This window comes from Oncorhynchus mykiss, chromosome 8 (genome assembly GCF_013265735.2).
Source record: "Oncorhynchus mykiss isolate Arlee chromosome 8, USDA_OmykA_1.1, whole genome shotgun sequence".
NCBI classification, from domain to species: Eukaryota; Metazoa; Chordata; class Actinopteri; order Salmoniformes; family Salmonidae; genus Oncorhynchus; species Oncorhynchus mykiss.
Window position 1 is genome coordinate 622501 of NC_048572.1, and position 25717 is coordinate 648217.

Here is a 25717-nt window from a genome sequence, read left to right on the forward strand (position 1 = left end):
GAGGGAGGTAAGGGGATGTATAGGGAGGGAGGTAAGGGGACGTATAGGGAGGGAGGTAGGGGACGTATAGGGAGGGAGGTAAGGGGACGTATAGGGAGGGAGGTAAGGGGACGTATAGGGAGGGAGGTAAGGGGACGTATAGGGAAGGAGGTAAGGGGACGTATAGGGAAGGAGGTAAGGGGACGTATAGGGAGGGAGGTAAGGGGACGTATAGGGATGGAGGTAAGGGGACGTATAGGGAGGGAGGTAAAGACTTTAGACTATCAGTAAAATGTCAACCAACTATCTACCCAACCTCTAACCCTAACCTTGACCCTTAGCCTTTATTCTAAACTTAACCTTAACCTCAGCAAGCAGTTGCTTATCAACAGATAGTGTGTTGATAGTATGAAAATCTGGACCATCTACAGATGGAACATCACCCCCCAAAAAGATATTAAGATTCAGTCAAAATGACTTGTTGTATCAAATACATTTTATACATTTGTTGAGCTGACCATTTATTTATTTTTGAGTTGACTTGACTTCACTGAGAATGCTGTGGTAGTTAAAGTGGTCTGTCTTTTGGTGGGTTGACATTACTGAATGCACTGCCGGTTTTGAAACTGGCAAAAGATCTTATACATGCGCAAGAGGCTATTGGGAGCATAATGTTCCCTACTGAAATCTCTATTCTATCATTGTTTGGGTTAGAGTTGTTAAATCAATGCAAATACTGTACATTATACTTTACTTGATAGTAAATTAGATTAATTGGAAAATATGAAGTAATTTCAAAATTAGTTATCTCTACTAAAACCTAAATTTATCCAACTATAAATAGTACATTATACTGTCAAACTGTTAAGTTGTCTTGACTTTATTTTATTAGTCAACGTAAATTTGGTCTTAGTTGGGATAACTCTTAAGTTTAAAGTTCATATAACTAAAGTTGAAATTGACTGAAGTAGGAATTGTAAGTTATACGGACAAATTGGTAAGTTGACTTAACTGTCTTTTATTAGTCAAGTTAGGATAGCTTGAAACGTAAAGTTGATAAAAGCTTGAAAAAAGGCTGTGAATATAGTGAGTTGAAACAACATGTTTTCCAGTGAGGGAGAGAGGGCGAGAACGCTGGCGCGTCTTAGCATTGGACAGACTCCGTCTTATAAAAACACATTTTGTAACTGAGAGGCAACCGACGACTGTGTGTTTCGATCTCAGAGATTGAGGAAACATCTCGGATGCGCTGTCATTATTTAATTACTGTAGATTGATGCTTGTTCTTTTCCCCCCATGATAACATCCTCTCCACGTTGTCTCTGTTTTGTCATTCTGTTTATTCAAGCAAATCATTCAAATGTATTTCATAAAATGCCTTTCTTACATTAACCCGTTGGCACTAAGTGCTTTACAGTTACCCAGTAAGCAAGCAAAGATTAGAAATTGTATTACTGTTGTTAAATTCTCTCTCCTTCATTCAGTGGAAGAGGGAGATAGGGAATTATTAAGAGAGTATCTGGGGACGTATACTAATGTTATTAATGTGTTGATGTGTTTGTACTTCTACAGGAAGTCACATGACTTCTACAGGCGTGGAACTTGAAGAGAACACTCATTCTGAGTTGATGTGTTTCTTCCTTCCCCCTGACCTAGCCCAGCTAGCATGTACAGACCCCTTCCCTTTTTCTCCACATTGTTTTCCGTTAGAGCCTTAGTCTGATTGATTAAATGTAACATTTTCCTCATTAATGACAAAAAAAAAAAGAAAAAAAAAATCAGAATGCACTATAAAGTTCTGAGAACCTTATGTTTCTTAGAGTGGTTAGAGTATGGTTAGAGTGTGGTTAGAGTATGGTTAGAGTATGGTTAGAGTGTGGTTAGAGTATGGTTAGAGTGTGGTTAGAGTATGGTTAGAGTGTGGTTAGAGTGTGGTTAGAGTGTGGTTCTTAGAGTGTGGTTAGAGTGTGGTTAGAGTATGGTTAGAGTGTGGTTAGAGTGTGGTTAGAGTGTGGTTCTTAGAGTGTGGTTAGAGTGTGGTTCTTAGAGTGTGGTTAGAGTATGGTTCTTAGAGTGTGGTTAGAGTATGGTTAGAGTGTGGTTCTTAGAGTGTGGTTGGAGTATGGTTCTTAGAGTGTGGTTAGAGTGTGGTTCTTAGAGTGTGGTTAGAGTGTGGTTCTTAGAGTGTGGTTAGAGTGTGGTTCTTAGAGTGTGGTTAGAGTGTGGTTCCTAGAGTGTGGTTAGAGTGTGGTTCTCAGAGTGTGGTTAGAGTGTGGTTCTCAGAGTGTGGTTAGAGTGTGGTTCTCAGAGTGTGGTTAGAGTGTGGTTCTCAGAGTGTGGTTGTCCTCTGGTTATTTATCATACAACCTTTCCACAACGTTCTGGGGACGGTGCAGGACAGTTGCTTGGCTTTGGAACATCCTCAGCACAAAGAACTTGACAACAAACAAAAAAGACATATCATCACTTTAACAGAATGTTTCCTAAAAGTTCAGATGTTGCATTTCATTTCTATTTTGGTATCGTTCTAGAAACGTTCTCCAGCTGGTTTGACGTTGGGAATGTTCCCCAGTAGTTTAGAGAACATTAAGAAACATTATCCTTCTGCGGGCATGTCAGTACTTCAGCGTAACGTTTCCTACAGGTTTACTCATGGATCTATTTAAACTCATGTTCTCAAATTGTCCAGAGAACATTAAGAAACAACGTTCTTCTGTGGGAATTTCTGTACTTCCACAGAACATTTCACACAAGTTCCCAAGCGGTTATTTTTAATGGCATATTTTTTACTCCATTCTGTGAAAGTTCCCAAAAAATGTTGTTCTGGCAATAATCTGGGAATGTTCTAGAATAAAATGTAATTGTAACAATCAATAAGCTCCATAAGAACCACAATGAAACTTTATTAATGTTCTAAGAATATATATAATATTTTTTAAATATACATTTCGTTCTCAGCATCAACAAAACTCCCTCCCTATATTTATTTGGTTAAGTGCTATGATCTTAATGAGTGCTTGTTTCCTCTGAATTGGGGTCTGTTTGAACAAACTCAAATGTTTAGCTTTGTATGCCTTCCCATCCTGGTGGTGCAGTGGACTAATTCCATGACCAAAAAACAGAAGGTTTAAATCTCATTGATGCTTTGTCACAATAAAATGTTTATGTGTTTGCAATACCTAAGCAAATTCATTTCAATGTGTCTGGCTTGGAGTAAAACATATTTTTTTAAACCCAAAACAAGCTAGGAGTATTATTAAAAGTAAGTAAACCTATTGAAACATTTAGAGAACGTTTTAAGGAAATTACTCAAAAAAAAACCATATAATTTCCGTCCCAGTAATATGTTACATGAACCAGAGTAAAACGTTCTCAGAACTTCCCTGGAACCAGAGTAAAACGTTCTCAGAACTTCCCTGGAACCAGAGTAAAACATTCTTCTGCAGACAAATTCTGTCTGCAGTTAAACAGTTATTTACCAAGAACAGGCAAAATGTAAAGTTTAAAAAACTTTCACTTTTACCAGTCAGGATACGTATTGCTTCGTTCCCAGAACCAATGTGAACCAAAAACATTTGTTCCCGCAACTTCGAGGAACCAAATGTGCTAGCTGGGAGGTCTCTGTCTGTACTGTCAGTAGAGGACTACAGTAGCTAGCTATATGAACCACTGTAGTAGCAGTGAATGTCTAACTGGGTTTGTGTGGAGGTCAGTAGCAACTGTCTGTATCTGTATGGTGAGTGGTTTGTTGGGCCACTGTGTAATTGGGGTTATGTGGCTCAGTGTGGTAGCTAGCTATACTGTGATATTAGCTAGAGGCTAACTGGCTGTATGGTACTGTGATATTAGCTATAGGCATACTGGCTGTATGATACTGTGATATTAGCTAGAGGCTAACTGGCTGTATGGTACTGTGAAATTAGCTAGAGGCTAACTGGCTGTATGGTACTGTGATATTAGCTAGAGGCTAACTGGTTGTATGGTACTGTGATATTAGCTAGAGGCTAACTGGTTGTATGATATTGTGAAATTAGCTAGTGGCTAACTGGCTGTATGGTACTGTGATATTAGCTAGAGCCTAACCGGCTGTATAGTACTGTGATATTAGCTAGAGGCTAACCGGCTGTATGGTACTATGATATTAGCTAGAGGCTAACTGGTTGTATGATATTGTGGTATTAGCTAGATGCTAACTGGGTGTGAGTGTCTCTCTGTGCTCACTGTGCTTAATGAGATGACAGCGCTGGGTTACCCTGTGGTTGGCCACTGTGTGTGTGTTTTGCTGTCATTAGCAGTTTCGAACAGACAGCCTTGTTCAGGTGCTCTAAGAATACCTATCATTACTAGGTACTGAGTGTGTAGGGACTGTCAGCAGTGTGTGTTAGACAGACACACACACACACACTGTTACATAGTGCTGACGGACCGTACACACTCAGTACCTAGTGATAATAGGTATACTTAGAGCACCAGAACAAGGCTGTCTGTTCAGAACCGATAAGGAGGTGAGAGAAAACACTGGCCAATAACAGGGTAACCCAGCTAAGGTGAGAGGAAGCACAGTGGTGTAGATGACTTGGTGATAAACATGTTGATGTGGATCTGGGGTTCTGGTCTGGTTCTGTTCTAGTTATGGTCTGGTATGAGTATTGGTCTGGGTGTTCTGTTCTAGTTCTGGTATGAGTATGGTTCTGGGGTTATATTCTAGTTCTCATCTGAGTATGGTTCTGGGGTTATGTTCTAGTTTTGGGCTGCTATAAGTATGGTTCTGGGGTTATGTTCTAGTTCTGTTCTGCTATAAGTATGGTTCTGGGGTTAAATTCTAGTTCTGGTCTGGTATGAGTGTGGGTATGGGGTTCTGTTCTTGTTCTGGTCTGGTACAAGTATGGTGCTGGGAATATGTTCTAGTTCTGGTCTGCTATGAGTATAAGTATATAAGTACGGTGTTCTGTTTATATTTCTTGTCTGATTAAAGTGGTCGAAGATGACGCCAACAGAGATGTCAGCTCTGCTTCTAGCTCCTAAGCAACTTTGCAGTACTTTTTTTTGTGTTTTAACCTACATTATTAGCCCAGAATTTTTTGGGGTGTGTTATTACGTACAACTGGAAATAACTTTTGGATATCAGAGCGGTGGTAACTCACCAGCATTACATCAAGGGATACGACTGTCCCGAATTTGATATTTAGTTCGTATCCCCCAGGGCAATTAAACTGATTCCAGTGGCTGCTCCAAGACGCTGCCGGCCGAGAAGAGGTATTCGGAGTGGACTTCTAGTCTGACTCAGGAGGCGTGCACACCATCCACCGCTTCCGAGTATATTACTCGCTAATGTTCAGTATCTGCTTCCTCAGAGCATGCGCAGACCAGCTGGCTGGTGTGTTTTTGGACATATTCAATCAATCCCTATCCCAGTCTGCTGTTCCCACATGCTTCAAGATGGCCACCATTGTTCCTGTACCAAAGAAAGCAAAGGTAACTGAACTAAATGACTATCGGTCTGTAGCACTCACTTCTGTCATCATGAAGTGCTTTGAGAGACTAGTCAAGGATCATATCACCTCCACCTTACCTGACACCCTAGACCCACTCCAATTTGCTTACCGCCCCAATAGAACCACAGACGATGCAATCGCCATCGCACTGAACACTGCCCTATCCCATCTGGACAAGAGGAATATCTATGAAAGACTGTTGTTCATTGACTTAAGCTCAGCATTCAACACCATAGCTCCAAGCTCATCATTAGGCTCGAGACCCTGGGTCTGAACCTCGCCCTGTACAACTGGATGCTGGACTTTCTGACGGGTTGCCCCCAGGTGGTGAGGGTAGGTAACAACATCTCTACTCCGCTGATCCTCAACACTGGGGACCCACAAGGGTGTGTTCTCAGCTCCCTCCTGTACTCCCTGTTCACCCATAACTGGGTGGCCATGCACGCCTCCAACACAATCATGAAGTTTACAGACGAGACAACAGTAGTAGGCTTCATTACCAACAATGACGAGACAGCCTACAGGGAGGAAGTGAGGGCCCTGGGAGACTGGTGCCAGGAAAATAACCTCTCAACGTCAACAAATCGAAGGAGCTGATCGTAGACTTCAGGAAACAGCAGAGGGAGCACGTCCCTATCCACATCGACGGGACAGCAGTGGAAAGGGTGGAAAGCTTCAAGTTCCTCGGTGTACACATCAAGGACGATCTGATATCACCGGGGGCAAACTACCTTCCCTCCAGGACACCTACAGCACCCGATGTCACAGGAAGGCCAAAAAGATCATCAAGGACATCAACCACCCGAACCACTGCCTGTTCACCCCGCTATCATCCAGAAGGCGAGATCAGCACAGGTGCACCAAAGCTGGGACCGAGAGACTGAAAAACAGCTTTTTTCTCAAGGCCATCAGCCATCACTAGCCAGCTACCACCAAGTTACTCAACCCTGCAACTTAGATGCTGCTGTCCTGTATACATAGATGTCACTGGTCACTTTAATAATGGAACACTTGTCTCTTGAATAATGTTTACATACTGCTTCACTCATTGCATATGTATATACTGTATTCTCCTCTACTGTATTTTAGTCAATGACACTCTGACATTGCACGTCCTAATATTTATATATTTCTTAACTCCATTCTTTTACTTTAGATTTGTGTGCATTGTTATATACCACTGCACTGTTGGAGCTAGAAACACAAGCATTTAGTTAGATACTACTGTACTGTTGGAGCTAGGAACACAAGCATTTAGTTAGATACTACTGCACTGTTGGAGCTAGAAACACAAGCATTTAGTTAGATACTACTATACTGTTGGAGCTAAAAACACAAGCATTTAGTTAGATATTACTGTTGGAGCTAGGAACACAAGCATTTAGTTAGATACTACTGCACTGTTGAAGATAGGATCACAAGCATTTAGTTAGATACTACTAATCTGTTGGAGCTAGAAACACAAGCATTTAGTTAGATATTACTGCACTGTTGGAGCTGGAAACACAAGCATTTAGTTAGATATTACTGTTGGAGCTAGAAACACAAGCATTTAGTTAGATGCTACTGCACTGTTGGAACTAGAAACACAAGCATTTAGTTAGATACTACTGCACTGTTGGAGCTGGAAACACAAGCATTTAGTTAGATATTACTGCACTGTTGGAGCTAGAAACACAAGCATTTAGTTAGATACTACTGCACTGTTGGAGCTGGAAAAACAAGCATTTAGTTAGATATTACTACACTGTTGGAGCTAGAAACACAAGCACTTAGGTAGATACTACTGTTGGAGCTGGAAACACAAGCATTTAGTTAGATACTACTGCACTATTGGAGATAGAAACACAAGCGTTTAGTTAGATACTACTATACTGTTGGAGCTAGGATCACTAGCATTTAGTTAGATACTACTGTACTGTTGGAGCTAGAAACACAAGCATTTAGTTAGATACTACTATACTGTTGGAGCTAGAAACACAAGCATTTAGTTAGATACTACTATACTGTTGGAGCTAGGAACACAAGCATTTAGTCAGATACTACTATACTGTTGGAGCTAGGAACACAAGCATTTAGTTAGATACTACTATACTGTTGGAGCTAGGATCACAAGCATTTAGTTAGATACTACTGCACTGTTGTAGCTAGGATCACAAGCATTTAGTTAGATACTACTATACTGTTGGAGCTAGAAACACAAGCATTTAGTTAGATACTACTGCACTGTTGGAGCTAGGATCACAAGCATTTAGTTAGATACTACTAATCTGTTGGAGCTAGAAACACAAGCATTTAGTTAGATACTACTGCACTGTTGGAGCTAGGAACACAAGCATTTAGTTAGATACTACTAATCTGTTGGAGCTAGAAACACAAGCATTTAGTTAGATACTACTATACTGTTGGAGCTAGAAACACAAGCATTTAGTTAGATACTTCTGTACTGTTGGAGCTGGAAACACAAGCATTTAGTTAGATACTTTTGTACTGTTGGAGCTAGAAACACAAGCATTTAGTTAGATACTACTAATCTGTTGGAGCTAGAAACACAAGCATTTAGTTAGATATTACTGTTGGAGCTAGAATCACAAGCATTTAGTTAGATACTACTGCACTGTTGGAGCTAGAAACACAAGCATTTAGTTAGATACTACTGCACTGTTGGAGCTAGAAACACAAGCATTTAGTTAGATACTACTAATCTGTTGGAGCTAGAAACACAAGCATTTAGTTAGATACTACTACACTGTTGGAGCTAGAAACACAAGCATTTAGTTAGATATTACTAATCTGTTGGAGCTAGAAACACAAGCATTTAGTTAGATATTACTAATCTGTTGGAGCTAGAAACACAAGCATTTGTTTAGATACTACTGTACTGTTGGAGCTAGGAACACAAGCATTTAGTTAGATACTACTAATCTCTTGGAGCTAGAAACACAAGCATTTAGTTAGATACTACTATACTGTTGGAGCTAGGATCACAAGCATTTAGTTAGATACTACTATACTGTTGGAGCTAGAAACCCAAGCATTTAGTTAGATACTTCAGTACTGTTGGAGCTGGAAACACAAGCATTTAGTTAGATACTACTAATCTGTTGGAGCTAGAAACACAAGCATTTAGTTAGATATTACTGTTGGAGCTAGAAACACAAGCATTTAGTTAGATATTACTGTTGGAGCTAGAAACACAAGCATTTAGTTAGATACTTCTGTACTGTTGGAGCTAGAAACACAAGCATTTAGTTAGATACTACTAATCTGTTGGAGCTAGAAACACAAGCATTTAGTTAGATATTACTGTTGGAGCTAGAAACACAAGCATTTAGTTAGATACTACTACACTGTTGGAGCTAGGGACACAAGCATTTAGTTAGATATTACTGTTGGAGCTAGAAACACAAGCATTTAGTTAGATACTACTGCACTGTTGGAGCTGGAAACACAAGCATTTAGTTAGATACTACTGCACTGTTGGAGCTAGGAACACAAGCATTTAGTTAGATACTACTGCATTGTTGGAGCTAGGAACACAAACATTTAGTTAGATATTACTGTACTGTTGGAGCTAGGCACACAAGCATTTAGTTAGATATTACTGTACTGTTGGAGCTAGAAACACAAGCATTTAGTTAGATATTACTGCACGGTTGGAGCTAGGAACACAAGCATTTAGTTAGATACTACTACACTGTTGGAGCTAGAAACACAAGCATTTAGTTAGATATTACTACACTGTTGGAGCTAGGAACACAAACATTTAGTTAGATACTACTGTACTTTTGGAGCTAGAAACACAAGCATTTAGTTAGATACTACTACACTGTTGGAACTAGAAACACAAGCATTTAGTTAGATACTACTAATCTGTTGGAGCTAGAAACACAAGCATTTAGTTAGATACTACTGCACTGTTGGAGCTGGAAACACAAGCATTTAGTTAGATACTACTGCACTGTTGGAGCTAGAAACACAAGCATTTAGTTAGATACTACTGCACTGTTGGAGCTAGGAACAGAAGCATTTAGTTAGATACTACTGCACTGTTGGAGCTAGGAACTGAAGCATTTAGTTCTAATTAGTTCTAATTCTGGTCTGAGTATGGGTCTGGGGTTCTGATCTTGTTTGGGTCTGGGATTCTGTTCTAAATCTGGTCTGAGTATGGGTCTGGGTTCTGTTCTAGTTCTGGTCTGAGTATGGGTCTGGGTTCTGTTCTAATTCTTGTCTGAGTATGGGTCTGGGGTTCTGTTCTAATTCTGGTCTGAGTATGGGTCTGGGTTCTGTTCTAGTTCTGGTCTGTGTATGGGTCTGGGTTCTGTTCTAATTCTGGTCTGAGTATGGGTCTGGGGTTCTGTTCTAGTTTGGGTCTGGGGTTCTGTTCTAGTTCTGGCCTTAGTATGGGTCTGGGGTTCTGTTCGAGTTCTGGTCTGGGGTTCTGTTCGAGTTCCCAAGAAGGGTGACAAGGAGAGTGACAAGGAGAGAGACAAGGAAAGAGACAATGAGGGAGACAAGGAGAGCGACAAGGAGGGAGACAAGGAGGGAGACAAGGTGAGAGACGGAGAGAGACAGGGAGGGAGACAGGGAGGGAGACAAGGAGGGAGACAAGGTGAGAGACGGAGAGAGACAGGGAGGGAGACAGGGAGGGAGACAAGGTGAGAGACGGAGAGAGACAGGGAGGGAGACAGGGAGGGAGACAAGGTGAGAGACGGAGAGAGACAGGGAGGGAGACAGGGAGGGAGACAGGGAGGGAGACAAGGTGAGAGACGGAGAGAGACAGGGAGGGAGACAGGGAGGGAGACAACGTGAGAGACGGAGAGAGACAGGGAGGGAGACAGGGAGGGAGACAAGGTGAGAGACGGAGAGAGACAGGGAGGGAGACAGGGAGGGAGACAGGGAGGGAGACAAGGTGAGAGACGGAGAGAGACAGGGAGGGAGACAGGGAGGGAGACAAGGTGAGAGACGGAGAGAGACAGGGAGGGAGACAGGGAGGGAGACAAGGTGAGAGACAGGGAGGGAGACAAGGAGGGAGACAGGGAGGGAGACAAGGAGGGAGACAAGGAGGGAGACAGGGAGGGAGACAGGGAGGGAGACAAGGAGGGAGACAGGGAGGGAGACAGGGAGGGAGACAAGGAGGGAGACAGGGAGGGAGACAAGGAGGGAGACAGGGAGGGAGACAAGGAGGGAGACAAGGAGGGAGACAAGGAGAGAGACAAGGAGGGAGACAAGGAGGGAGACAAGGAGAGAGACAAGGAGGGAGACAAGGAGAGAAGGAAGTCAGACAAATGTCTGATGAGGTTCCATTATTAAGTAATGACAAGACTTTAAAACATGAAACCTAACCATCAGAGAGAAGGAAGGAGGAAGGAGGAAGGAGAGGGAGGAGCCTGAGAGTCTTTCTATTGTAACACGTCTCTGGTGTCAGGGTTGAAGAATCTCTGAGAGCTACAGAATGCTTTACCCTGAGTAAGTAGTGAGAGATCCTGGCTCAGTCCAGCTAATGACTAAAACTTACAGCACGACTGTTTGTGTTTGTGTTTGTGTGTCTGTGTCAGTGTGTGTGTCAGTGTGTGTGTCGGTGTGTGTGTCGGTGTGTGTGTGTGTGGTGTGTGTGTGTGTGTGTGTCAGTGTGTGTGTGCCCTTCCCTGCCCTGGATTGCTTTCTCGAGGCAGGAACTCCTGGACCACACAGACGCTGGCAGCTCTCCACCACAACCTCTCTCTCTCTCTCTCTCTCTCCACTTCAGACCCCATAGTAGTCCGGCGTCTGGCTGTCACCCACTCAGCTCTTTTCCTCTTAAAAAAATGACATTTTCTTCTTTCCTCTACTCTCTTACTCCACGCTCTGCCTTCTCCCCCTCTCTCTCCCCCTCCCTCTCTCCCGCTCTCCTTCTCTCCTCTCGTTGTCTTCTCAACCCTCCCTCCCACCTCCATTCTCCCCTTCTCTCTCTCTCTTCCCTCTTCCCTCCTCCCCTTTCTACCGCCTCTCCCTCCCTCCTGTCCTTCTCTCTTCTCCTTCCCACCTCCCCTCTCTCCTCCTCTTCTTGCCTTCTCCCGTCCCTCTCCTCCCCTCTCTCTTCCTTCTCTCTTCTCCTTCCCTCCTCTCCTTGCCTTCTCCCTCCCCCCTCTCCTCCCCTCTCTGTTAATTCTCTCCTCTCCTTCCCACCTCTCCTCCTCTTCTTGCCTTCTCCCTCCCTCTCCTCCCCTCTCTCTTCCTTCTCTCCTATCCTTCCCACCTCTCCTCTCTCCTCCTCTTCTTGCCTTCTCCCCCCCTCTCCTCCCCTCTGTCTTCCTTTTCTCCTCTCCTTCCCTCCTCTCCTTGCCTCCTCCCTCCCTCCCTCCCTCCCTCCCTCCCTCCCTCCCTCCCTCCCTCCCTCCCTCCCTCCCTCCCTCCTCTCCTCTCTCTGTTCTCTGTCACTCCCAGACAGTCATCTGAGGTACTTCATTGTACTGACAGACAGTAACAACATGATTGCTGTTCCACATAGTATAAACCTCAACTAGAGTTCGTTCGTTCACTGCTTTTACTAGCTGTTTTTGTTCCTTTAATTGGCTGTTCCACCGCACCCTACCAGACTGACTCTCTGTCTGACTGTCTGATTCATCTGACTGTCTGATTCATGTGATTCATCTGACAGTCTGATACATCTGATTTGTGTGATTCAACTGACTGTCTGATTCGTCTGACTGTCTGATTCGTGTGATTCATCTGACTGTCTGATTCATGTGATTCATCTGACTGTCACAAACAGGCCATTGCCTGGACCGTATCTATGAGAGGAATCTCAGGACCACATTGTCTGATGACAAAGTTGAAAGATATGTATTACAAATACATGGCCCTCGAGCTGAAAACAACACAAACATTGTACAGGTGGCAAAGAAAAGGCCTCATCACGGAGCCATGTTATCCCACGGGACCTGAAGCCCCTCCCCATTAGCATTCCCACTGGTCACCTGCAATCAGGGATAGAAGGAAGAGAGAGAGGAACAAAGAAAAGGCCTCATCACGGAGCATTGTTATCCCACGGGACCTGAAGCCCCTCCCCATTAGCATTCCCACTGGTCACCTGCAATCAGGGATAGAAGGAAGAGAGAGAGGAACAAAGAAAAGGCCTCATCACGGAGCATTGTTATCCCACGGGACCTGAAGCCCCTCCCCATTAGCATTCCCACTGGTCACCTGCAATCAGGGATAGAAGGAAGAGAGAGAGGAACAAAGAAAAGGCCTCATCACGGAGCCATGTTATCCCACGGGACCTGAAGCCCCTCCCCATTAGCATTCCCACTGGTCACCTGCAATCAGGGATAGAAGGAAGAGAGAGAGGAACAAAGAAAAGGCCTCATCACGGAGCCATGTTATCCCACGGGACCTGAAGCCCCTCCCCATTAGCATTCCCACTGGTCACCTGCAATCAGGGATAGAAGGAAGAGAGAGAGGAACAAAGAGAAACCCTCATCACGGAGCCATGTTATCCCACGGGACCTGAAGCCCCTCCCCATTAGCATTCCCACTGGTCACCTGCAATCAGGGATAGAAGGAAGAGAGAGAGGAACAAAGAAAAGGCCTCATCACGGAGCATTGTTATCCCACGGGATGATGCAAAGAGTCAATATTTGCAGTGTTGAACCTTCTTTTTTCAAGACCTCTGCAATCCGCCCTGGCATGCTGTCAATTAACTTCTGGCCACTGATGGCAGCCCATTCTTGCATAATCAATGTTTGGAGTTTGTCAGAATTTGTGGGTTTTTGTTTGTCCACCTGCCTCTTGAGGATTGACCACAAGTTGTCAATGGGATTAAGGTCTGGGGAGTTTCCTGGCCATAGACCCAAAATATTGATGTTTTGTTCCCTGAGCCACTTAGTTATCCCTTTTGCCTTATGGCAAGGTGCTCCATCATGCTGGAAAAGGCATTGTTTGTCACCAAACTGTTCCTGGATGGTTGGGAGAAGTTGCTCTCTGAGGATGTGTTGGTACCATTCTTTATTCATGGCTGTGTTCTTAGTCAGGCAAAATTGTGAGTGAGTCCACTCCCTTGGCTGAGAAGCAACCCCACACATGAATGGTCTCAGGATGCTTTACTGTTGGCATGACACAGGACTGATGGTAGCGCTCACCTTGTCTTCTCCGGACAAACTTTTTTCTGGATGCCTCAAACAGTCAGAAAGGGGATTCATCAGAGAAAAGGACTTTACCCCAGTCCTCAGCAGACCAATCCCTGTACCTTTTGCAGAATATCAGTCTGTCCCTGTTTTTCCTGGAGAGAAGTGGCTTCTTTGCTGCCCTTCTTGACACCAGGCCATCCTCCAAAAGTCTTCACCTCAAAGTGCATGCAGAAGCATCACACCTGCCTGCTGCCATTTCTGAGCAAGCTCTGTACTAGTGGTGCCCAGATCCCGCAGCTGAATCAACTTTAGGAAACGGTCCTGGCGCTGGCTGGACTTTCTTGGGCGGCCTGAAGCCTTCTTCACAACAATTGAACCCCTCTCCTTGAAGTTCTTGATGATCCGATAAATGGTTGATTTAGGTACAATCTTACTGGCACCAATATCCTTGCCTGTGAAGCCTTTTTTGTGCAAGCAATGATTATCCTTGCAGATAACCATGGTTGACAGAGGAAGAACAATAATTCCAAGCACCACCCTCCTTTTGAAGCTTCCAGTCTGTTATTCAAACTCAATCAGCATGACAGAGTGATCTCCAGCCTTGTCCTTGTCAACACTCACACCTGCGTCAACGAGAGAATCACTGACATGATGTCAGCTGGTCCTTTTGTGGCAGGGCTGAAATGCAGTGGTATTGTTTTTTGGGGGGATTCAGTTCATTTGCATGGCGAAGAGGGACTTTGCAATTAATTGCAATTCATCTGTTCACTCTTCATAACATTCTGGAGTAGATGAAAATTGCCAAACAAACTGAGACAGCAGGCCTTTGTGAAAATGAATATGTGTGTCATTCTCAAAACATTTGGCCACGACTGTAGTTACTGATACTACTGATATTGCAGGGACTATGGTGGTCTGCTTGCAGCAGACTGGGTCAGGGAGAGGTTGAAAATGTCAGTGAAGACACTTGACAGTTGGTCAGCGCAGCAGTGCCTGTTTGATGGTTTGCATAGCGGAATTTCTTATAAGAATCCAAATTAGCGTCCGCTCCTGGAAAGCAGCAGCTCAGTGCGAATGTTGCCTGTAATACATGGCATCAGTTTATGTTGGTTAATAGACAGCTACAAAAAAATCTAGATGAAAACACTCTTGTTAAACATTATGGTCTACACTTTATAATGAGTTATTCTAACTCAGAACCCCCAGACTTCCTCCAGCTGTTAACAACAAGATCTTACCGGACGTTCCGTCCTGCCGAAAACCCACTGTATATTATCCAGGGATTAGGGCCTATGTCCTGCGCCGAAGGTTCATTGAAGTAGGAGTCTTCGTTCAAATCGAGGTTAGTGATCTTCTCAGTCATAGGAAACGATGGCAGAAACATTATGTAGAAAAAAACCTATGATCAGTGAACATTTTAATCACCTCAAGTATCTTGTACCCCAGCACATACTTTAAAATACTACTTAATTTTTTTTGGGGGGGGTATCTGTAATTTACTTAACTATTTATATTTTTGACAAATTTTACTTCACTACATTCCAAAAGAAAATAATGTATTTTTTACTCCATACATTTTCCCTGACACACTTGTCAAGATAACATTCCTGGTCATCCCTACTGCCTCTGATCTGGAGGACTCACTAAACAGAGAACATCCCTGGTCATCCCTACTGCCTCTGATCTGGAGGACTCACTAAACAGAGAACATCCCTGGTCATCCCTACTGCCTCTGATCTGGAGGACTCACTAAACAGAGAACATCCCTGGTCATCTCTACTGCCTCTGATCTGGAGGACTCACTAAACAGAGAACATCCCTGGTCATCCCTATTGCCTCTAATCTGGAGGACTCACTAAACAGAGAACATCCCTGGTCCTCCCTAGTGTCTCTGATCTGGAGGACTCACTAAACAGAGAACATCCCTGGTCATCCCTACTGCCTCTAATCTGGAGGACTCACTAAACAGAGAACATCCCTACTGCCTCTGATCTGGAGGACTCACTAAACAGAGAACATCCCTGGTCCTCCCTAGTGTCTCTGATCTGGAGGACTCACTAAACAGAGAACATCCCTGGTCCTCCCTAGTGTCTCTGATCTGGATGACTCACTAAACAGAGAACATCCCTGGTCATCCCTACTGCCTCTGATCTGGAGGACTCACTAAACACAAAGGCATCTTTTGTAAATAATGTCTGAGTGTTGGAGCGTGCCCCTGGCTATCCATACATTTAAAAAACAAGAACATTGTGCAGTATGCTTTGCTTAATATAAGGAATTTGAGATGATTTATGCTTTAACATTTGATACTAAAGTATATTTAGAACCAAATATATTAAAACCTTTACTCAAGTAGTATTTTACTGCTCACTTCTACTTGAGTAACTTTCGCTTAAGGTATTTATACTTTTTCCACCACTGGTCGGTACCGGTACTTCCTGTTTATAGCGTCCTTATTGTTAACTCTGCATTGTCAGCGAACATTTCACGGTAATGTCTACACATGTCGTTTTCAAATTCAATTCGCGAAAGTTCCCCTCGACCAACGTGGAGGAGGTTCTTATAAAATATTGACTCAAAAACAAAAGAGCCCTGCTCAGGTAACTCATCCCATTCCCTCTACTTCGCAGCGTTATCATCTGCAGATTATATCTACATATTATTATATATTATATATATTATTATATATTATTAACATTTTGAATATTGTCAATAATAATCTTATGACCGTAAAGTTGAATTCCTTTGTTAGCTCTGTTAGCCCATTTGGAAGACAACTGTGGTCAGCTCGTCCAGTGCTATTATTTAATATGTTTACAATTATATGTTCAAATTATATGTTATATCATTTAATTACCCTAAATATGGATACACCCTCTGTTTTCAAATCACTTAGAGGGTTTGGGCTGTTACATATCAACGTACGGAGATTGATGTCAAAAGTGGACCTCTTGATATCTGCCTGACATGAGCTCGGATGTTTTTTGGTTCTCACAGAGACTTGGCTAAATGGCTCCATCCCGCTTAAATTGCTGAGTACGACATCTTCAGGTGTGACAGACTGAAAAAAGGGGGAGGGGTGGTTATATACAGTTGTATGAAATCAACTGTGGAATCATACGCTCTAAATATCACTATCCCAAAAAATATTTAGCTTTTGGTTACAGATGTGGCCATAAAGCTAAATACAAAACTGTTCTGTTGCAGGGATTTACCTAGTTTAATCAGCTGTGTTTGCTAGGGGGAGTGTGACTCCACGCCGGGCCCCGAGGACTGAATTACCCATTGCTGTGTTAGCGATACCAAACAGAGAAGTGTTAGACTCTTTTGCCAGCTTGATTGTTTTCTCTGGATGATGGGAATCTCAGGGACTTTCCCTTCAGCTCTGCAGTCATCCCATTTCCCGCTCTTAACACACAACTCCTCTAACCCAGGCTCAACACTCAGCCCTCTGGCCAGATAAGGTTCACAGCAATGAGTCAATCAACTGTAGACATTCTCTATAAAGTGTAATTATGTCATAAACAAACTGTATTTACTGTCAGGGACACCTAACTAATGGAGATGAGGTCTCTTACACACAATGAGAAGTAGTTTGTGGTATTTATCCCAGCTAGTGTTGTTGACATATGTTCTCCTGGACTTGGATAAACCTACTGACCACAGTCAGGGCCCAGACCACAGCTGTTATTTCATACTCTCTCTCTCTCTCTCTCTCTCTCTCTCTCTCTCTCTCTCAAAACAATAAAAATGAGCAGTAAACATTACACTCACAGAAATGTCAAGAGCCTAAATACATTTCAAATGTCATTATGTCAATATACATGTCCAAGGGGTAGGCAAAAGACATGTCGGGGACAGGCGAGAGTTTTTAACCAGGTCAGAGTGCAATACGGTACAGACGGGCAGGCAGGCTCAAGGTCAGGGGCAGGCAGGCTCAAGGTCAGGGGCAGGCAGGGTCAAGGTCAGGGGCAGGCAGGCTCAAGGTCAGGGGCAGGCAGGGTCAAGGTCAGGGACAGGCAGGCTCAAGGTCAGGGGCAGGGGCAGGCAGGCTCAAGGTCAGGGGCAGGCAGGCTCAAGGTCAGGGGCAGGCAGGGTCAAGGTCAGGGACAGGCAGGTTCAAGGTCAGGGGCAGGCAGGCTCAAGGTCAGGGACAGGCAGGCTCAAGGTCAGGGGCAGGGGCAGGCAGGCTCAAGGTCAGGGGCAGGCAGGCTCAAGGTCAGGGGCAGGCAGGCTCAAGGTCAGAGGCAGGCAGGCTCAAGGTCAGGGACAGGCAGGCTCAAGGTCAGGGGCAGGCAGGGTCAAGGTCAGGGACAGGCAGGCTCAAGGTCAGGGGCAGGGGCAGGCAGGCTCAAGGTCAGGGGCAGGCAGGCTCAAGGTCAGGGGCAGGCAGGCTCAAGGTCAGGGACAGGCAGGCTCAAGGTCAGGGACAGGCAGGCAGGGTCAAGGTCAGGGACAGGCAGGCTCAAGGTCAGGGGCAGGGGCAGGCAGGCTCAAGGTCAGGGGCAGGCAGGCTCAAGGTCAGGGGCAGGCGGGCAGGGTCAAGGTCAGGGACAGGCAGGCTCAAGGTCAGGGGCAGGCAGGCTCAAGGTCAGGGGCAGGCAGGGTCAAGGTCAGGGACAGGCAGGCTCAAGGTCAGGGGCAGGGGCAGGCAGGCTCAAGGTCAGGGGCAGGCAGGCTCAAGGTCAGGGGCAGGCAGGGTCAAGGTCAGGGACAGGCAGGCTCAAGGTCAGGGACAGGCAGGCAGGGTCAAGGTCAGGGACAGGCAGGCTCAAGGTCAGGGGCAGGGGCAGGCAGGCTCAAGGTCAGGGGCAGGCAGGCTCAAGGTCAGGGGCAGGCGGGCAGGGTCAAGGTCAGGGACAGGCAGGCTCAAGGTCAGGGGCAGGGGCAGGCAGGCTCAAGGTCAGGGGCAGGCAGGCTCAAGGTCAGGGGCAGGCGGGCTCAGAGTCAGGGGCAGGCAGGCTCAGGGGCAGGCAGGCTCAAGGTCAGGGGCAGGCAGGCTCAAGGTCAGGGGCAGGCAGGCTCAAGGTCAGGGGCAGGCAGGGTCAAGGTCAGGGACAGGCAGGCTCAAGGTCAGGGACAGGCAGGCTCAAGGTCAGGGGCAGGGGCAGGCAGGCTCAAGGTCAGGGGCAGGCAGGCTCAAGGTCAGGGGCAGGCGGGCTCAGAGTCAGGGGCAGGCAGGCTCAAGGTCAGGGGCATGCAGGCTCAAGGTCAGGGGCAGAAAGGCACAAGGTCAGGGGCAGGCAGGCTCAAGGTCAGGGGCAGGCAGGCTCAGAGTCAGGGGCAGGTAGGCTCAAGGTCAGGGGCAGGCAGGCTCAGAGTCAGGACAGGCAAGGGTCAGAACCAGGAGGACGAGGAAAAACAGGAGCTATGAGAAAACCGCTGGTTGACTGGTCAAACAAGACGAACTGGCACAGACAGACAGAAAACACAAGTATAAATACACAGGGGATAATGGGGAAGATGGGTGACACCTGGAGGGGACAAGCACAAGGACAGGTGAAACAGATCAGGGTGTGACAAGTACAAAAGGGAAAATAAATGAACATAAATATGGGTTGTATTTACAATGGTGTTTGTTCTTCACTGGTTGCCCTTTTCTTGTGGCAACAGGTCACACATCTTGCTGCTGTGATGGCAGACTGTGGTATTTCACCCAGTAGATATGGGACTTTATCCAAATTGGGTTTGTTTTCTAATTCTTTGTGGATCTGTGTAATCTGAGGGAAATATGTCTCTCTAATATGGTCATACATTTGGCAGGATGTTAGGAGGTGCAGCTCAGTTTCCACCTCATTTCATCGGCAGTGTGCACATAGCCTGTCTTCTCTTGAGAGTCATGTCTGCCTACGGCGGCCTTTCTCAATAGCAAGGCTATGCTCACTGAGTCTGTACATAGTCAAAGCTTTCCTTAAGTTTGGGTCAGTCACAGTGGTCAGGTATTCCGCCACTGTGTACTCTCTGTTTAGGGACAAATATCATTCTAGTTTGCTCTATGCTTTTGTGAATTATTTCCAAATGTGTCAAGTAATTATCTTTTTGTTTTCTCATGATTTTGTTGGGTCGAATTGTGTTGCTGTCCTGGGGGTCTGTAGGGTGTGTTTGTGTTTGTGAACAGAGCCCCGGGACCAGCTTGCTTAGGGGACTCTTCTCCAGGTTCATCTCTCTGTAGGTGATGGCTTTGTTGTGGAAGGTTTGGGAATCGCTTCCTTTTAGGTGGTTGTAGAATGTAACGTCTCATTTCTGGATTTTGATAATTAGTGGGTATCGGCCTAATTCATTATTTGGTGTTTTACGTTGTACATGGAGGATATTTTTGCAGAATTCTGCATGCAGAGTCTCAATTTGATGTTTGTCCCATTTTGTGAAGTCTTGGTTGGTGAGCGGACCCCAGACCTCACAACCATAAAGGGCAATAGGTTCTTTAACTGATTCAAGTATTTTTAGCCAGATCCTAATTGGTATGTCAAATTTTATGTTCCTTTTGATGGCAAAGAAGGCTCTTTTTGCCTTGTCTCTCAGATCTCTCAGATCGTTCACAGCTTTGTGGAAGTTACCTGTGGCGCTGATATTTAGGCCGAGGTATGCATAGTTTTTTATGTGCTCTAGGACAACGGTGTCTTGATAAAAATGTGTATTTGTGGTCCTCTCTCTCATGTCCAATAACTCCCTTATCTGATTCACTACAGAAGAGTCAGTTTTATGATTCACTGCAGAAGAGTCAGATTTACGATTCACTAAAGAAGAGTCAGTTTTATGATTCACTGCAGAAGAGTCAGATTTACGATTCACTGCAGAAGAGTCAGATTTACGATTCACTAAAGAAGAGTCAGTTTTATGATTCACTACAGAAGAGTCAGTTTTATGATTCACTGTAGAAGAGTTAGATTTACGATTCACTAAACTACAGTTTTGTGCTGCATAGATTGTTGTCCTTCTGGAAGGTTCTCCCATCTCCACATAGGAACTCCAGAGCTCTGTCAGAGTTTCCATTGGGATCTTGATCACCTTCCTGACTAAGGCCTTTCCCCCCCGATTGCACAGTTTGGCCGGATGGCCAGCTCTAGGAAGAGTCTTGGTGGTTCCAAACTGCAGCAGAAATGTTTTGGTACCCTTCCCCAGATCTGTGCCTCGACACAATCATTTCCCGGAGTTCAACGGACAATTCCTTTGACCTTATGGCTTGGTTTTTGCTCGGACATGCCCAACTGTAGGAACTTAAATATAAAGGTGTGTGCCTTTCCAAATCATGTCCAATCAATAGAATTTACAACAGGTGGACTCCAATCAAGTTGTAGAAACATCTCAAGGATGATCAATGGAAACAGGATGCACCTGAGTGCAATTTTGAGTCACATAGCAAATGGTCTGAATACTTATGTCAATAAGGTATTTATTTTTAAAATGTTTAATACATTTGCAAACATTTCAAAAAACCTGTTTTGACTTTGTCATTATGGCACATTGTGTGTAGATTGATGATGATTTAAAAAATATATATATTTTAGAATAAGGCTGTAACGTAACAACATTTGGAAAAAGTCAAGGGGTCTGAATACTTTCCCAATTTATAGTTTGGGACTGTTAGTAATGAGCTCTAGAAGTGTATTGTTGGGTGAGGGGGGTGTGTGTTAATAATGGGTTATTTAAGTGTATAGTAGGGGACTGTTATTAATTAGATTAGATGTTTATAGTTTGGGACTGTTATTAATTAGATCTAGATGTTTATAGTCGGGGACTGTTATTAATTAGATCTAGATGTTTATAGTTGGACTGTTATTAATTAGATCTAGATGTTTATAGTTTGGGATTATTATTAATTAGATCTAGATGTTTATAGTTTGGGACTATTATTAATTAGATCTAGATGTTTATAGTTGGACTGTTATTAAAGCGTTCTAGAAGTGTATAGTTGAGAGGGGTTATTAATTAGATCTAGATGTTTATAGTTGGACTGTTATTAATTAGATCTAGATGTTTATAGTTTGGGACTATTATTAATTAGATCTAGATGTTTATAGTTTGGGACTGTTATTAATTAGATCTAGATGTTTATAGTTTGGGACTGCTATTAATTAGATCTAGATGTTTATAGTTGGTCTGTTATTAATTAGATGTTACGGTGCGTGAATGAGGACCCAAAAGCGAATTAACGTAAACAGAGCTTCTTTAATAACAAAACAAAACGTAGGCTCAGATGGACCGGCAGGTTCCGACAGGACAGGACAAGGTTGCAGCAAACATGACGATAGTCTGGTTCAGGCATGAACAACACAAACAAGAATCCGACAAGGACAGGAGCAGGAACAGAGAGAGATATAGAGGACTAATCAGAGGGAAAAAGGGAACAGGTGGGAAAAGGGGTGACGAGGTAGTTAGGAGGAGACAAGGCACAGCTGGGGAAAAGAGGGGGAGAAAAGGTAACCTAACAACGACCAGCAGAGGGAGACAGGGTGAAGGGAAAGGACAGAAACAAGACACAACATGACAGTACATGACATTAGATCTAGATGTTTATAGTTTGGGACTGTTATTAATTAGATCTAGATGTGTATAGTTGAGGGGGGTTATTAAAGCCTTCTAGAAGTGTATAGTTGAGGGGGGTTATTAATTAGATCTAGATGTTTATAGTTTGGGACTATTATTAATTAGATCTAGATGTTTATAGTTGGACTGTTATTAAAGCCTTCTAGAAGTGTATAGTTGAGGGGGGTTATTAATTAGATCTAGATGTGTATAGTTGAGGGGGGTTATTAAAGCCTTCTAGAAGTGTATAGTTGAGGGGGGTTATTAAAGCCTTCTAGAAGTGTATAGTTGAGGGGGGTTATTAATTAGATCTAGATGTTTATAGTTGAGGGGGGTTATTAATTAGATCTAGATGTGTATAGTTGAGGGGGGTTATTAAAGCGTTCTAGAAGTGTATAGTTGAGGGGGGTTATTAATTAGATCTAGATGTTTATAGTTGAGGGGGGTTATTAATTAGATCTAGATGTTTATAGTTGAGGGGGGTTATTAATTAGATCTAGATGTGTATAGTTGAGGGGGGTTATTAATTAGATCTAGAAGTGTATAGTTGAGGGGGGTTATTAATTAGATCTAGAAGTGTATAGTTGAGGGGGGTTATTAATTAGATCTAGAAGTGTATAGTTGAGGGGGGTTATTAAAGCCTTCTAGAAGTGTATAGTTGAGGGGGGTTATTAAAGCCTTCTAGAAGTGTATAGTTGAGGGGGGTTATTAAAGCCTTCTAGAAGTGTATAGTTGAGGGGGGTTATTAATTAGATCTAGAAGTGTATAGTTGAGGGGGGTTATTAATTAGATCTAGAAGTGTATAGTTGAGGGGGGTTATTAAAGCCTTCTAGAAGTGTATAGTTGAGGGGGGTTATTAAAGCCTTCTAGAAGTGTATAGTTGAGGGGGGTTATTAATTAGATCTAGAAGTGTATAGTTGAGGGGGGTTATTAAAGCCTTCTAGAAGTGTATAGTTGAGGGGGGTTATTAAAGCCTTCTAGAAGTGTATAGTTGAGGGGGGTTATTAAAGCCTTCTAGAAGTGTATAGTTGAGGGGGGTTATTAAAGCCTTCTAGAAGTGTATAGTTGAGGGGGGTTATTAAAGCCTTCTAGAAGTGTATAGTTGAGGGGGGTTATTAATGAGTTCTAGAAGTGTATAGTTGAGGGGGGTTATTAATGAGTTCTAGAAGTGTATAGTTGAGGGGGGTTATTAACAAATTATAGAAGCTGCATGTTATCAATATATCAAAGTGTCACCAACAAAAAGGTAAACAAGAGGCCTATTGCAAATGCAGCAAATGGCATATCGAATCAATGAGCCCAATCAGTCCTCCATGACAACTAAATCTTAGACAACAGAGTAGGGCTGGCTAATAAGTTCATAGTTTTGGGGTCATGCTCATGTAAAACAGTTTGGCTAATCTGTAGTTCCATATTTCCAAGTCCTATTCTTGAAGATCAAGGGGTATAACATTTATTGAAATGACTGGAATTCTGATAGACTGGTTTTTAATGTAAAGATATGATTTAATCGTGGTAGAAAGCGATGGGTTAGAGGAAGCCTACATAACCAACCCATAAAGCTACATTTAACATCCAGCTGTGTAAACTTTAACATTGATTTATCCTGCAATAGATGTTGTTCAATTGATAAAAATATATTTTTTTGTCTTCTTCTAATGTCTCTTAAGGGGAAAGTAATCTAAAAGTAACTGAAAGTAATCAGATTGCGTTACTGAGTTTGGGGTAATCCAAAAGTTACGTTACCGATTACAATTTTGGACAGGTAACTAGTAACTGTAACATTTTACATTTAGAAAGCAACATACCCAATCCCGGTAATCAATTAATTTTAGAAGTGTATAGTGTGGGGATTGTTATTAGTGAGTTATAGAAGTGTATAGTGGGGGATTGTTATAAGTGAGCTATCGAAGTGTATAGTCTAGGTGTTATTAATGAGTTATAGAAGTGTATAGTGTGGGGATTGTTATTAGTGAGTTATAGAAGTGTGTAGTTGGGGGGGATATTAATGTGTTCTAGAATTGTATAGTTGTTGACTGTTATTAATGAGTTCTAGAAGTGTATAGTTGGACATTGTTATTAATGAGTTCTAGAAGTGTGTAGTTGGACATTGTTATTAATGAGTTCTAGAAGTGTATATTTGGACATTGTTATTAATGAGTTCTAGAAGTGTATGGTTGGACATTGTTATTAATGAGTTCTAGAAGTGTGTAGTTGGACATTGTTATTAATGAGTTCTAGAAGTGTGTAGTTGGACATTGTTATTAATGAGTTCTAGAAGTGTATATTTGGACATTGTTATTAATGAGTTCTAGAAGTGTATGGTTGGACATTGTTATTAATGAGTTCTAGAAGTGTGTAGTTGGACATTGTTATTAATGAGTTCTAGAAATGTATAGTTGGACATTGTTATTAATGAGTTCTAGAAGTGTATGGTTGGACATTGTTATTAATGAGTTCTAGAAGTGTATATTTGGACATTGTTATTAATGAGTTCTAGAAGTGTGTAGTTCGAGGGTTATTAATACGTTCTAGAAGTGTATAGTTGGGGGGTTATTAATGCCTTCTAGAAATGTACACTTGGGGATTGTTATTCATGAGTTCTATAAGTGTATAGTTGGGGGGTTATTAATTAGTTATAGAAGTGTATAGTTGGGATTGTTATTAATGAGTTGTAGAAGTTTATAGTTGGGGACTGTTGGGGTTATTAATGAGCTCTAACAGTGTATATTTGGGTACGATTTAATTTTAATTCTAGAAGTGTGTATTTGGGGACTGTTATTAATGAGTTCTAGAGGTGAATAATTGTAGGTGTTATTAATGAGTTCTAGAAGTGTATCGTTGGCAGGGTTATTAATCAGTTCTGTAATTGTGCAGTTGAAAACAGACAGCAGTATTGTATCTTTCATATGGTGTACAGTATCAGGTTGTCTGTGTGAATCAAGATAGAATATGTTATAAACCTCAGGCTTTCTGCCTGAATCAGGATAGAATATGTTATAAACCTCAGGCTTTCTGCCTGAATCAGGATAGAATATGTTATAAACCTCAGGCTTTCTGCCTGAATCAGGATAGAATATGTTATAAACCTCAGGCTTTCTGCCTGAATCAGGATAACAGTGCTATTCTCAGACCGTCTCATTGTTGTTATTGTTGTTGTTGTACAGGACATCGTCAGAAGCTAGAGGAGTCTCCTAAAACAGTCCTGTTCTCAGACCGTCTCAGTGAGCTGGAGAGGATCAGACAGACAACCATGAGGGTTGCCATGCCGACACAACCCCAACGACAGCCACTCAACGCCGGACCCAACTCCTTCAACCACCAGGGACAGACACAGATACCAGGTGAGTCTAATACCTCTAACCCCAACCCCAGGGACAGACACAGATACCAGGTGAGTCTAATACCGCTAACCCCAACCCCAGGGACAGACACAGATACCAGGTGAGTCTAATACCTCTAACCCCAACCCCAGGGACAGACACAGATACCAGGTGAGTCTAATACCTCTAACCCCAACCCCAGGGACAGACACAGATACCAGGTGAGTCTACTACCTCTAACCCCAACCCCAGGGACAGACACAGATACCAGGTGAGTCTACTACCT

General features: G+C 43.3%; 1 protein-coding gene across 1 annotated transcript in view; it reads left to right on the top strand.

Moving 5' to 3' along the window:
* LOC110530744 (runt-related transcription factor 2) overlaps positions 1 to 25717 on the top strand; it is a 96503-nt gene that overhangs the window by 46118 nt on the left and 24668 nt on the right. Inside the window, exon 4 of the mRNA XM_021613996.2 lies at positions 25276 to 25452. Coding sequence (XP_021469671.2) covers positions 25276 to 25452 — 177 coding nt within the window. The remainder of the gene's footprint in view (positions 1 to 25275; positions 25453 to 25717) is intronic.